The following is a 15,264-nucleotide window of genomic DNA, read 5'->3' on the forward strand; positions in this document are numbered from 1 at the left end:
CAAATACAAAAACAGCAGATACAATTTGCTGTTTGTTTTGAAAACTTCCATAATTGACCTTTAGAGCACATTCAATTAGCTCACACATGCTGAGATATGTGACATCACAAAGATTCACATGGTTGGGTTTTTCTCATTTAATTTATTTAAATGTTATTATAAAACAGTTTGTGTTTTATGTAGGCAACATCAATGTTGGCTTTTCAAACTAGAATTTTTATACAAACAGTCATGCACATAGCAATGAAATTGTTTAGTGATATATATATATATATATATATATATATATATATATATATATATATATATATATAAAATAATCAATTGAATTTTATCTGCATCATCATTTTCCATCCAAACAGAAAAAGAAAGAAAATTAAGAAGAGGCTTAATGTTCAACATGATTGATATTGAAGCAAGCCTCTCCATTGCACATTTCTTTGCCCAATTTTTTGGATTTAGTCAATAACTGATCGGAGTGTTGTTTAATTTCTGAGGTACTTTAGGTAGAAAAGCACAAGAATGTTAGTTATGGTTAATAAAGGGGCTTTTCCACTGCAAGGGACAACTCGACTTGACTGGAATCTGCTAGCTTTTGGGGTTTTTTCTACTGTGTATAGTACCTGATACTTTTTTTAGTACCACATTGGTCGAGGTTCCAAGCAAGCCGAGCCGATACTAAATGTGGCGTCAAAACCCTGCTGATCACTGATTGGTCAGAGAGAATCGTCACTACCAGCGTCACTGGATTTCCGACACAGGACATCACCTTGCTAGTTTTAAAGTTAGCTACAGTGATAGCTGATTCATTTGTTCACGTGACCTTCAAATAAACCATGCCATGGTCAATAAACGAGGTGCAGACGCTCCTGTAGCTAGCGACAAACGAAGCGATAAAGTCTTTCAGGATGTGTCTCAGCTGTTGGCCAAACAGCTGAGACACGGCTACCACCAGACCTACAGGAAAAAAAAACTTGTGTAAGAAAAAATAAACTTGTGACTACAGAAACATCAAGGAAAAGTGGAAGTGGTTCGACCAAATGGACGCTTTCTAGACCGGCGAGCAATGGGAGGGAGAGTGCCCTGGACTCAGCCACGCCGTTGTTGGAGTCCACGATGGAGGATGGTACATTTTGTTACGTTAAATCTATACTCTGCTTGAAAGCTTCACTTTATTGAGTTGATCAGCTACTGGAAAGCTTTCTTCCAAAACAACCAGACCAATTTAACTGTTACACTTGTTTAAAATCACCATGCAAGAACTGCTTTATGCAGCACAACGAGCTAGTATCTAACTAACATTGTTTTGTGTCGCGTTTAAGATGATGCCACAGCAGTAGAGGCGGCGCAACTATGACGATCAGCCTATAATCCCACCCACGTTGAGGCGGCAATAAACAGCAGTGGAAAAGAAATCTCAGAAAAGTAAAGTGAGTAGAGTTGAGTCGAGTCTAGTCGAACTGTAATGTGCAGTGGAAAAGTGCCATAAGAGGAGCCCAAGTATAGGTTGGACATGGCGGAGGGTCAGTTAACAACATTTTAACAAGCTTTCTCTCGAAATGTAAAGTGATTGAAGACCCATTCCAAACATACGGTGACTTTTTGCATTGCCATGACTAAGAAGATACTCAGAAATGAAGTGACATTTATATAAGCTGGCCATCTGCACCTCTCGGCAATGTTAAATGTCGGTTAACTTAAAGCCATTTTTAAGCAAGTTATTCATTTGACACCTTCCTTTTTCTGTTCTTCGTACCAGGCCAGAACGGATTCCAATTTTGTCAAGTGACAGTCAGAGCATTGTCAGTAGACAGAGGGTGAGCGGAAGCTGTGAAGATACCTCTTGATAAATATATATTTATTTTTTTATGCATATTTGAACCCATTTAAAATGCTAAGAAATGTTTACAAAACTTCTACATTAAATAGAAGTTAAATAAAACGCATCCTTTCATTACTGTTTAAAATGGTGCTTTTGGTTATTTGTAAGGTATTATAGGCCCTTGTGTGGCCCCATATTTGCGGCCCTGTTTGGCACTCAAAGATGTTTGAAAATGCATCACCAAGAACGATTTGAATCATATAGCTTGCATTGTTTGCCATTGAATTAACAGGTTGTTAAGATTGCTTTTAGGTTGGTGATTAAACCAAAAGTTCACATCACGTGACAATAATCTTATGTTTTGAAGCAAAGTGAATGGAAACATGTACAACCCTAATGAAAACATTACAATATTGAATAAACGACTAGCTATGTTACAAGTGGTATTAGTTTTGGAGTTCTGCACTACGAGTTTTTCAAATTTGCCACTTGTGAAAATAGTACCAATGCAAATAAATAAGACTGCATTCTTGCATTTCTGTGGCAGTAACAAACCTCAGTATTCAAGGCGTACAGATGTCTGTGCCTGTGTTGTTATTCTGGTACCTAGTTATAGACATGTCTACTATGCATGATGTTTACAGCTACTAGTTTTCTATAAATATCTCTTACGGTGTACTAACTTTAACCAACATTCATATCAGATTCTTTTCTAACTGTTGCTCCACCATGACAAAAGACGTGAAAGAGAAAGCTGACCATGGACAGTTTATGGTAATGCTCACTGTAGCGCCCCTTGTAGGAAGGCTGAGAATGTGCACTTTGACTATTTCCTTTCATAACAACCATTAATTAAAAATGGTTATTAGGTGTGGACCATTATTATAACACAGCTCATGTTGGCTACTTAAAAACTGTGAAATCTAAATTAAATGAGGTGGGGAATCACATTCAATATCCAAAAGATTAACCTACTCAGAATATAACACAAATCACAAAGTGAAGAGGTTAGTGTGCGATACACAGGAAAACAGGCTCAGCTAGGCGAGCCCCTAGTTCATTCTAGTTCACCTATGCACTAGTCCTTAGAAATATCACATTATTATCGATCATCATATTATACATTGAAATTGTTGTTAAAAACAGCAGACTGTAGATCACATTTATTTATAATTTCAAGTATTATTATAAGGTTTCTAATATCCTGCTTACAGAAAATGAATGGATGGAAAGAGGTGACAGACAGACTGTGGTTTCAACAACATGTTTTCCCTTATGGAAGACAAAAATGCCTTTGAAATAGTCAAACAAGTTAGAGATTCATCTCTGTCTAGCTTGTGTTTTACAACTTGTCCTGAGTTTCCTCCACTCTCTCTGACCTTGACATGAAAGTGAGCTTATTTATGAGGATATCTTGACTCTTTAAAGTGCACAAAAAATTAAATAATAAGAATAATAATCTAGTATCATCATTTTGAGATGTTATTTTGTTTTACATTAAAAAATATTTTTTAAATCAATCATAAATTATACATAATTTACAATTTCTTAAAAATATATATAAATGAGATTTTATTTAAAAGGTACTGACAAAAAACTTTAAAAGGTAAACTATAGCATGTATGAATGTATGTATGTATGTATATATATATATATGGCATTTATAGAATAATTACAAAATAAATTAAAAATGTATTATTACACTGTTGCACAATTACATTAATAGACTGATTATACAAACTATCATCAGTAGCATCATTTTAAGTAACTGTATATTTATAGAATAACTTACAAACCATGCTAACTCTCTCTCTCTCTCTCTCTCTCTCTCTCTCTCTCTCACACACACACACACACACACACACAAACAAATGCACATAATCTCTCCATTGCAAATTAAATATTTCAAGTATTTCCCTCTTCCATAATTTCCAGATCTTCACTGATTCGTGAATTGCAATATTAGACAAATATAAATATGTAGAATTATATATACAGTGGCTCCAAAAATATTTGGACACTTGAGCAGCATATAAAAATTTATGAATGTCTTCAAATGTTTTCACATTTTAAATATAAAAGCTTAAAATTGTATGTCTTTGCATTTTATAGCAAATATTAAACCGCAAATTTTTCACTTATTTGAAAGACATATAGCACAAAAACAATTTACATCAAAAGATGGCCTGAAGTGAGAAACAACAGCAAAAAAAAAACACAGCAAAACCACTTTATGGCTGTCAAATTTTAGTTAATGTGATGAACTACATCTGTGTGAACTTGAGGGGAACTTACATCATACTAGATTTGTCGAAATACAACAATGTCGGTAGTCAGTTCCAATAAGAGTCAAATTTCATGATTCTCGATACCACTTTCAATACCACGAAGACATAGGTAATATGCTAATGAGCACACTCTTTAAGCCTATTTAACAAAGTTAAATGTATTAATGATGAGTTTCTTAATTATGTTTTTTTAAGTATTCAATTTTTAAAGTATGACCCTATGAAATCAGTTTTATAATTATTTTTCTAAATTCCATTGTTTCCCCCCAAATTCTGTTTTCAGTTCCATGCTAATCCAGCATCAGAATTGAGACTGATCAAATTAATTAATACAAATGTAATCAAATAAAAATAGACCAAGTGCTTCAGTAAAGACCTTCACAGCAGAATGTAAAACACAAGATTGTTATAACATTAATTATAATAATATAATTATAATAATTAATATTTATTATATAATTATAATATTTTTTAGAATAATATTAACTATTATTATTTCAGTAAATATTACACATAATACAGTAGTAATATATTGCTGTCGCAATTTCTTCAATTTCACAGATCAAGCTTTTACTTTGAATCAAGCTTTTATTTTGACAAAGGCTTTTCCGGTTCTGTGTTTTGACAGTACTTCCACACTTCCAGATGAGATGTTTGATATATTGTCCAGTGTGAATATTAAAGCACGAAATGATGAGATTTATTTATATAAATGTAAAGTCTGCAAGTGCTGCACGCTTCACAGAGAATGTGCGATCTCTTCTGTCATCTACTACAATAAGCACAGCACACAATGATCATAAAATGTGGTGTTTTCAGCATATCAGGAGCTTAACACATTCAATTTGAAGTGTGCAGCACATGCAAACTGTATATTTCTTGAATTAAATCACATCCTTTTGTGATTAAATAATCACACTAATACATATAATGATTTTAATTTGGTTAATTCATTTCCATTTCGTGTAAAAGGAGTAACAGAGCACACATTCAAATTAACGTGTGAGCATTTGAAAGCAGCCATCTGTCAGTCAGACAGGGTGTTTGGGACTGAATTGTGTCGGTGTTACTGGTACTGCAGAAACACTGGTATCGTTGCATATATTTTTTTAAGTATCGAAAGGGGTAACCTTTATAAGCAATTTGTACCCGATCTAACCCTTAAAATTAGTTTTGTTGGTGTAAAGTATTCAGGTTGATTCACTAATATTTAGTAGTATTTTTGACTAATTTAGATGCTTTTTTGTTGGACTAAACCAGTTGCAATTACTTCACAAAAGTAAAGTTAGTTCTGAGGAAGGTCTAGCATCATTTGTTTGCAGATTCCACTTGGTTTGATATGTTGTCTGGAATGCAGTGACATTCATTCATTTCTACTTGTCAGAGTACATTTTCAGGCCACTGTATTTTGGTGTTGGGTTTGTCAAGCAATTGTAGCTCTTCAATCAATTTCAGACAGCAAATCACAGCCAAACAGCATCCTTACATCAGGAGGACTGTGATGACACCTGAGAGGATAACCAGAGCAGCTGGAAAGACAAGAGAAAAATGAAGGTTAAGTCATCGTCTTCTCCTAATCCATGGAAAGGGCTCCATATCAAATAGATGTGATCCCCTGTTGGCTTCATAATATGCCACGGGTCTTTACATTATAGCTTAACCAACATTTAGCAACTATAGAGCAGACAATTCAGAAAGCTAAAACTGCTCAATGAAAAGTCACTGATGGAGATCTAATCCTAGCTATCCTAGGAATTGCACTGATGTGGATGTTTTTACCCTGAGATGCAGCTTGCTGCAGTGCATGGCTCCCCCCTGTAGGTTTTAATGTAGTAGTGGTTGTAATCACAGTAGCAATGGTCGTATTCCCACTTGTAATGGATGTATTTAGAACGTTTGTGCTGTTAGGATTGGTTAGGTCAACTGATGCATTTGTCGACATTCGGGTGACTGGAGACCCCAGAGTGCCTAAAAATAGAAGTAGAAATGAAAATATATATTTTTTTAGTTTTGTTAGATAAACAAATATGCCAGTCTTCCAGTCGTAGTGTTACACTCACCGTTTGTAAAGTTGCCTGTTAAGAATAAGACAAAAGTGCCGGTGTTTGCTGCACGGGTGGTGGTGCTACTGAGACCTGGGGCTACGAAAACACACTGAATCTTTTTTCCATTCACTGAGCCACTGATATATCCAGGGTTAAACTGCAGCGAGAAGGATGATATCATATTAAAATACCTTTCTACTACACAGCTCAATCACATTTGAATACATGTTTTTCTTTATTAGCAACATGCTTTAGAGCCCTGTGTGAACAGCAGCATAATTGTGATTAGCAAATGTATTATTTATACTCTATATAATGAATCTACTGTATAGTGAAGAATCTGCTTTGCAAAGTTTGGAAGAGAATTTCAGAGAGAAGGCTTTCTTAAAAAGAGTCTTACTGTGTTATCCAGAGTCAATCTGCCATTGTTCAGTGTGGCCCTGTTGAACTTCACTATACCATTGTTGTTGGCACAAGAATAGACGGTGGCACCATTACCCTATAAAAAGTACAAATATATTATACCTAAATCTATTTAAAAATGGCATTATATATATTATATAAAGACATTTATGATTCAGATGGTAGCTGTAAATAATATTTCATTTATCTCCCAAATTTACTCTGATAAATTCATTTTTATGAGGAAGTATTCAACAAATCTTTCTTAAATATGTATGGCAAATGAATGTGATCTCCTTCAGACCTCCTTGTTGTCTCGAGATAGGCCAACTCCAATGTAACCATCTGACTCTCCACTGAGCTCAAAAGTGAGGTTGTCTGTATTTCCGTTTACTCCTTTCGTGGAGAGGAAAAAGCAGGAACCTTGTGCAGCTGGATTACAGGTGGGTGGAGCAGAGAAACATGCCCTATCTTTCCTGCAGTTATCCCTGCCTGGTATGATAACCTGGAATAAAAGTAACTTCATGTTATCCATGAAATGTTATACTAAAGTTCAAATCCACTGAGAATAGTTAAAAATAAATAATATCTATCATATAAATCTCAAGTATGTAACATAACTAGAGTAATTTACCATTAGACACAAAAGGGCAGTCCTTGACTTCATTGACTTTTATAATATTTTAACTGAAACTTTCATTTGGAAAATCAAAAGCTTCCTACCAGTCTGTTCACACTTACATTTGATGATTGACTGGGATTAGATGCTGTGGCATTTGATGCCAGCAAACATTTCATCTTTTTAAAGAAACTTTCACTTGAGCAATCAAGATCATCATACAACATTTTAAACAGGAAAAAGAACTTGGCTCACTTGTGACATGCTGTTGCTAGTCACGATATTAGGCCCTATCTGGGGCAGGTTGCTGGTCACGTTGAGAGGGCCCATCTGCGTTAAGTTGCCGGTCATGTTGAGAGGGCGCATCTGCGTTAAGTTGCCGGTCATGTTGAGAGGGCCCATCTGCGTTAAGTTGCCGGTCATGTTGAGAGGGCGCATCTGCGTTAAGTTGCCGGTCATGTTGAGAGGGCCCATCTGCGTTAAGTTGCCGGTCATGTTGAGAGGGCCCATCTGCGTTAAGTTGCCGGTCATGTTGAGAGGGCCCATCTGCGTTAAGTGGGGAATGAACTGAAAATGAACTGAAACTTTCATTTGGAAAATCAAAAGCTTCCTACCAGTCTGTTCACACTTACATTTGATGATTGACTGGGATTAGATGCTGTGGCATTTGATGCTGCTGTTGCATTTGAAGCTGTGGCATTTGTATTGGCTGTAATCACTGTAATGTCTGTGCTGTTTGGGTTGGTTGGATCCACTGATCCATTTGTGACCAGTATACTGACTGGAGAGTTCAGCATACCTGGGGTAAAACAGTAGAGGAAAGAAATGTTTAAGTTATATTACAAAACAAAATCTCTTTTAGTTATGTGATCATAGTGTTGCACTCACCATTTGAAAGGCTGCCTGTAAAAACTTGGAGAACAGCTCCTGTGTTTGCCACACGGGTGGTGGTGCTGCTGAGACCAGGAGCTGTGAAAGTGCACTGAATCTTTCTTCCGTTCACAGAGCCACGGATACTTCCAGGGCTGAACTGCAGCACAAGTGAAGTTATACAAATATAAATTATTTCTACATCGCTGAAACACAGTGTCAAAAGATCCACATAGAAGCATATTAAAGCTGTCTGAAGAAAATTTGATCTCTTTTAGATTAGAGTTATTTGAGCTTGCATGGGTCTTCTGACCTATCTGACTAAGAAATGATTCTCTTCAGTGGCAACGTGACTTAAGCTGTCCTTACACTGCACAGATGGCACAGAAGCCATATCTGAAGTGGCTCAAAAATTTGTGTTACACAGTTTTCGTAATGTAGTAAATTACACAGAAATCAGTCACTGTAAACAATGTATCACATACTTGGCGATTATTGATCCTTGTGTACAGCATTAAGAACAATACATGAGGTATGACATTGGCAAGTTTACAACTTTTACATAAAACTAAAGCCATCAAAGCTGCCTCTGATCCTTGGGGGTAAAACGGATCACAGCCTGCTTATGGATTTGATGCAAAAATGCATCATTAAAATTAATTTTGGAGGAGGTACAGATGCACCTTAAATCAGCTCTGTAAAGACACCTTTTAACTATTCCCTGTTATAATATATTACTAAATTATCTGTTGCTAACAATCTTCTGTGCAAATCTTATTGGAGTATTTCAGAGAGAAGTCTATAAAAATGGTCTTACTGCATTATCTGTAGTCAGTTGGCTATTGTTCAGTGTGGCACGGATGAACTGCACTACTCCATTGATATTGGCACAAGAATAGATGGTGTCGCCATTACCCTAAGAAAAGGGAAAATATAATTAGTCTGAGAATGCAAATCTCAGTTAATATCTAATGCATGCTTCAGAATCACAGATAAAGTCATATAAAGATGTTGACAAGACTGTGGTTTATTTGTCTCCCAAATCTAGTATGTCGAATTATGAGGAAATTATGAGAATGATGCATCCAAACACAATCACAAAGCACCAAAAACAAGGTTTTTCATTTATTGGGAATGTGATCTCCTTCAGACCTTGTTGTTTCGAGAGAGGCCAACTGCAATGTAACCATCTGTCTCTCCACTGAGCTCAAAGGTGAGGTTGTCTGAATTTCCACTGACTCCTCTCGTGGACAGAAAAAAGCAGGAACTTGATACAGCTGGATTACAGGTGGGTGGAGCGGAGAAACATGCCCTATCCGTCCTGCAGTTTTCCCTGCTAATCATACTCTGCAACTGAATTGAAACAAATAAAAAATTTAAGGAAAACATATAAGTAAAAGTTATATATTTACCTAAGATCAAATTGATTGGGTTAACATTATTAGCTCAACCAGCAAACATTTCATCTTTTTAAAGAAACTTTCACTTGAGCAATCAAGATCATCATACAACATTTTAAACAGGAAAAAGAACTTGGCTCACTTGTGACATGCTGTTGCTAGTCACGATATTAGGCCCTATCTGGGGCAGGTTGCTGGTCACGTTGAGAGGGCCCATCTGGAGTTGCGGTCATGTTGAGAGCATCTGCTAAGTTGCGGTCATGTTGAGAGGGCCCATCTGCGTTAAGTTGCCGGTCATGTTGAGAGGGCGCATCTGCGTTAAGTTGCCGGTCATGTTGAGAGGGCCCATCTGCGTTAAGTTGCCGGTCATGTTGAGAGGGCGCATCTGCGTTAAGTTGCCGGTCATGTTGAGAGGGCCCATCTGCGTTAAGTTGCCGGTCATGTTGAGAGGGCCCATCTGCGTTAAGTTGCCGGTCATGTTGAGAGGGCCCATCTGCGTTAAGTTGCCGGTCATGTTGAGAGGGCGCATCTGCGTTAAGTTGCCGGTCATGTTGAGAGGGCCCATCTGCGTTAAGTTGCCGGTCATGTTGAGAGGGCGCATCTGCGTTAAGTTGCCGGTCACGTTGAGAGGGCCCATCTGCATTAAGTTGCCGGTCATGTTGAGGGGGCGCATCTGCGTTAAGTTGCCGGTCATGTTGAGGGGACCCATTTGCGTTAAGTTGCCGGTCATGTTGAGGGGGTGCATCTGCGTTAAGTTGCCGATCACGTTGAGGGGACCCATTTGCGTTAAGTTGCCGGTCATGTTGAGAGGGCGCATCTGCGTTAAGTTGCCGGTCATGTTGAGAGGGCCCATCTGCATTAAGTTGCCGGTCATGTTGAGGGGGCGCATCTGCGTTAAGTTGCCGGTCACGTTGAGGGGGCCCATTTGCGTTAAGTTGCCGGTCATGTTGTTAGAAGTTATCGAGCTATTGCTTGCAATAGAGATGGTCATGTTTATTGCAGTAAGCCCCACTGCTCCATGTATCATGCATACCATCACCAGGACAGCCACATAGATCCATTTACTCTCCATTTACTCTCTTTTGTACTTGTGTCTTTTTTATCTTTCAGTCTGAGTTACCTAAAATGGAAATAAAGTAAATCAGTTTGTAAAATAAAAAAATCAAATTGAAGAAACAAAGCTGCAGCTACAATGGTCATAACTCTCACAAAAACTAAAATTTTAAACAATAATAAAACATCTGACATACAACTGGAACACTTTTTCCGTGTCCATATGCGGCATCATCAAATGTCATCTGGTGATTAGGTGTCATTTCATTACATCATCTAAGTTTGTGCAAGTGTTCCCTGCACAGCTATCTAGCACCTTTCTCTTGCACTATCTTCGTTGCACTCAATAACAGACACAGTATAAGCCGCGTCCAATTTACAAGCAAATGACTCATAAAGGAATATTCTGGGTTCAATACAAGTTAAGCTCAATCGACAGCATTTGTGCCATAATGTTGATTATCTTATAACCTAGATGTTTCCTTTAAAAAAAACAAAAAACAAAAAAAAAAAAACAATTTGAGCAGAGCTTGTAATGTACCTGGAATTTTCTTTTAAGAACCACAGTCATTTTAGGTAATGTCCAACTAAATTAACTGAGATGCGTGACTGATGTGTACTTTTTGTTTGTTAGACATAGATTAGTATGATTACTCACTGGTTGTTCGTTGCCCTTTATTAAACCTTCTCTAATTAAAACAAAGTTTTAATTAAGTACAGAATTTTGCATAGTTAGGGCCAATTTAATTTAAATAAAATAAACTTCGAGAGTAAAACTCTAAAGCAGTGACATATTGGAACCATAATCAAAGCAACGACATTTGACTAGGCTCCAAAGCAGTGATATAAACTAATAAGATAATATGATATAAACAAATAAAGTAAGGACAGCATCCAGCTTACAGTAAAAGTCAGCTTACAGTATATTTCATTCACAACAAAAAGAAAAGTTCCACAAAAGTTGACTGCACTACAGCAAAGCACAAAATACATAGTTCTATATACTGTACATTTCCATTTGAATCTTCAGCCACTTCAACATATCATAAAAATCTGCAAAAACTGAAATATGATTCGCCCCAAAACTGAATGTAAGAAACTAGGATGGAAAGTAGTGCTTATGAACAAGCATCTAGTTAATTGTCTTTTGAATGAAAATGTAAAGAATCAAACATATTATCTAAGAATTCATTAAATATAAATTAAGTATTCTTTACAGATGCATATGCTCTGTAAAGCATTGTGCAATAATTGTGAATTAAAACGACCCGTTTCTGAAAGAAAACGAATTAAAAAAAAATAGGTGTTAAACAGTGTTTGAATAAATCACAAAAGTAACCAAGTATTCCTTACCTTTGCAAGACGCTCTGGCGAGTATCCGTGTGACTTGTTGGAGTAAAGAGTGTGATGGAGACTTTAGCACCTTTAATTGCTCGCATCCAGGGCGGGAATTAAACAGTTGGTCACACCTTTTTTTACTTTATTTTTTCCGCCCTAGTCCAAATCCCACAGTTGCAACGCAAAAACAAAACGCACGCCATTATGTCCCGCTAAGGAAAGGAGGAACACGCCCTTTGAAACAATAATGTAACTCGTATTCATATTTCCCTTTGCATCATCAACTCAAAATAGAACAGGTGGGTCGGTGACGCAGAGACTGGAAATCATGATCGCGTGTGACGCACTTGATTGACAACAGAAAAAAAAATCTCAGAAATCAATATACAGGATGTTTCCATTTTAAAATGACCACGGTAGCCACTATATAGTAGGCTCCAGTGAATACCAGTATTAACCAACACTGTCAAATAGTAATAATGACTGAGATGATTCTAAAAGCCTGTTTGAAGGAGATCAAAAAATTATTTCGAATGATTTTACAGTAATAATCAAATGTTTGGCACAAATATTGTTACCATGAAAATGTTTGTAAGATTTAGATCTTTATCTCAGAGTTTACAATCTGAGTATTTTTCTCCTCTGACCTCAGCATCCTTGATCCTCTATTTGAACTCTTCTTCAAATGTTGACTCTGGGTGAGGTTCAGACATCAACTTTTACATTAAATGACCAACATATGCAGCCACAGAGCAACATTTTGGAGAACTCAGGGCTGGAGGAGAGGAAGCTGACCTTGACATTCTTTTAAAAATCAGATATAAAATATGAAGGTAGAATAAACTGCAACCTTGTGTTCTGTTGGATTGAATAAGATGGGGAAACAATAACAGCATTTTAAATGGCATTATTATAAGAAACAAACATTGACATTTGTAGTCCTAATTTAGGTTACTGTTTACAGTCTTTTTCTTTTATTTCCCCTGTGCATTCTAGTGTATTAGTTATTTTATGAACAATCCATCGATGTTCCACTGCATAATACAGTAGATCATCATCAAAAGAATTTGTTATTTAAGTCTCTGCCATTCCTGTTTCTCTGGCATGGTTGTATAAGAAAGTAATTAATAGGACATGCTGAATGAAGACTCACACCCAGACAACACACAGGCAAACGCATTATATTACCATACCTAAAACACAGACAATAACTAGACCTCACAAATGTGCATGACCAAGACTGCAGTTCAAATATTAGGTTTCTTTACCTTTTGTCATTTACTTTGGACTGGAAGATAAAAGGAAAATAAAAATAATATTTTTAAATAACTTTAAAAAAAATAAAAACATCTTCCCTTGTTAAATACTAAAGGTATTATAAATATCATGTACACTACCAAAGAAAAGTTTGGACACATGCACATAGACTTATTATCAGGGGAGACCGGGGCTGGTTGGCACACTATTCATACTTTGTTTAATATCTCTGGTGGAACAAACTGTAAGATGCTCTAACCAGGTGCAAATTAAAGCTTAAGTTATTATGTAAAAAAAAAACAAAACAAAAAAAAAAATAGCAAATTCAGTTTCAACAAAAGTTGATTTTTGTTCATTATTTGTGACAAACAACCTAATAATATTAAGTATTATTATTACTATTATGATACATTATTTTATGTAATATATGTGTGTATTTAGAGGTATTAATATGGTAAATATTGTGTAGGAAGGTTATTAATTATTATTTATTCTTTTTTATATACCCAGTGTGCCAACCAACCTCACTCACACTCTTTTGATAACATCTTGGTTACTGTCGTAACCTCCGTTCCCTGATGGAGGGAACAAGACTTGTATCAATGTAGTGACACTAGGGGTCGCTTTTGGGAGCCCCAAACACCTTTGAGAAAAGGCCAATGGGAATTGGCGAGTGGAATTTGCATGCCACTCCCCCAGACATACAGGTATAAAAGGAGCTGTCTCGCAACCACTCATTCAGGTTTTGTACTGACCCAGATAGCAAAAAATATCCGCACGGCTTCTTTTTGCCGCCGTCCCTAAGCTGTCGGCTATAGGTGCGTCCCACTGGCGGGGATGAAACGTTTGCCGCCGAATTCGTCACTTCCATTTCTTGCGAGATGCCGCCTGCGAAAAGCTGGCGGGCCGCCCGCTTCATTTTCTCTGGCGGTTGCCTCGGGCTGATCGACCGCAGGCGGCTGGCGGCAAGCCGCTTTGAAATATAAGGATTTCTACTCTCAAAATCGACCAGCCATGTTGGCTATTATTATTTTTTGCTCCAAAGCCATTAGGGTTTATAACAGAGTCTTGACTCTTGATTCCATGATAAGGTAAGGTTTAGGAAATGACATTTAAATTACTTTGAAACTCTGAAGCGATTATACAGTAATATATGTAAAATATATTGAATTATTTTATGCACTTTACATTTCTTAGATTGCTGCGCATTTGAGACATGCACCAATAAACCAAAAATAATTCCTTTTGTAAAACTTACTTGGCAATAAATATCTTTATGATTTTGATTAGGTTTTAAAATAGATATTTAATTCATGGTATGAACAATTTAGCAGAATAAATTGATGAAGTTAGACTTTTCACGAATGCCTGACTATCAGTGAACAGTGAAAGACATCTGCAACATGGCCAAAATCTCGGGTATACTTTAATTTTTTTTATTAATTTGCAACCACGGTGATATCTGTCATAAACATGAAAATCCCTGTTTTGACGTGAAGGATAAACTCAATGAAAAAGCGAAATTATCCTCTGGTTTCACAGTTGCGCAGAAATTTCATTTATGTCTACATTTTTTTCAAGGTTATTTTACCTTTTACAGGTTTTGCAATTATGACCTGTACAAATGTTTAAGAAAGTGTTAAAGTCCCTGTAAAGGCAATAAAAAAAAATCTAAACGCATTATAAATGTTAAATGTATTGCTAAAACACATTACAAAGACTGAACTGTGAAGTTCCGCTGTCGCCATATCTGTTTCCGGTTTACTTGCGCGTCGCCCAAAATGTCTGTTTTTACTCGATGTCTCCAGAATCTTCCGAAAATACGCGTCAGGTTGGTTGACGATTCCATAGCTGGACATGATGGCGCCAGGTTGTTTACCGGCTTGCAGTCATGGCCAACGTGACTTATCTATGTTAACGCTATTTTTTATCTTTATCTTTATCATTGGCTTTATTTCTCGCACGGTTTGCTGTGTTCTGGTCTATGATCGCTTGGCTCTTTTAAATTTACGAACGGAGGTAACTGACTGTTTGATACGCGATCCCAGTGTCAACTGGTGGTTCCCTTCTCATGCTGCGCCGGTCACGCTGACGCAAGTCTGCCACCTGCCTGGGTGTATGTGCTTGCGGAGGAAACGGCGAAGGAGGCGTCGAAAGCGGGCTGAACGAT

The 15,264-nt window shown here is 36.9% G+C and overlaps 1 protein-coding gene across 9 annotated transcripts; it reads right to left on the reverse strand.

The window, feature by feature from the left end:
• Nucleotides 1–2,744: 2,744 nt before the first annotated feature.
• On the reverse strand, nt 2,745–11,912 carry si:cabz01007794.1 (uncharacterized). Of its 9 annotated transcripts, none has more exons than XM_052091590.1 (13): nt 11,853–11,912; nt 9,925–10,566; nt 9,589–9,648; nt 9,199–9,399; nt 8,864–8,962; nt 8,065–8,206; nt 7,809–7,975; nt 7,432–7,722; nt 6,862–7,062; nt 6,556–6,654; nt 6,171–6,312; nt 5,890–6,078; nt 2,745–5,639 (listed from the first exon to the last, which is right to left on the reverse strand). In XM_052091590.1, exons 2-13 carry the CDS (start codon nt 10,516–10,518, stop codon nt 5,593–5,595), a joined length of 2,232 nt encoding a protein of 743 aa, XP_051947550.1. In that variant the 5' UTR covers nt 10,519–10,566; nt 11,853–11,912; the 3' UTR covers nt 2,745–5,592. The 9 variants fall into 9 exon arrangements, with proteins under 9 accessions (XP_051947550.1, XP_051947541.1, XP_051947523.1 ...); XM_052091581.1 differs by having other exon boundaries at nt 9,889–10,566; XM_052091563.1 differs by having other exon boundaries at nt 9,853–10,566.
• Between the last annotated feature and the right edge of the window lie 3,352 nt (nt 11,913–15,264).

This window comes from Xyrauchen texanus, chromosome 2, assembly GCF_025860055.1.
Source record: "Xyrauchen texanus isolate HMW12.3.18 chromosome 2, RBS_HiC_50CHRs, whole genome shotgun sequence".
In the NCBI taxonomy this organism is placed as follows: Eukaryota; Metazoa; Chordata; class Actinopteri; order Cypriniformes; family Catostomidae; genus Xyrauchen; species Xyrauchen texanus.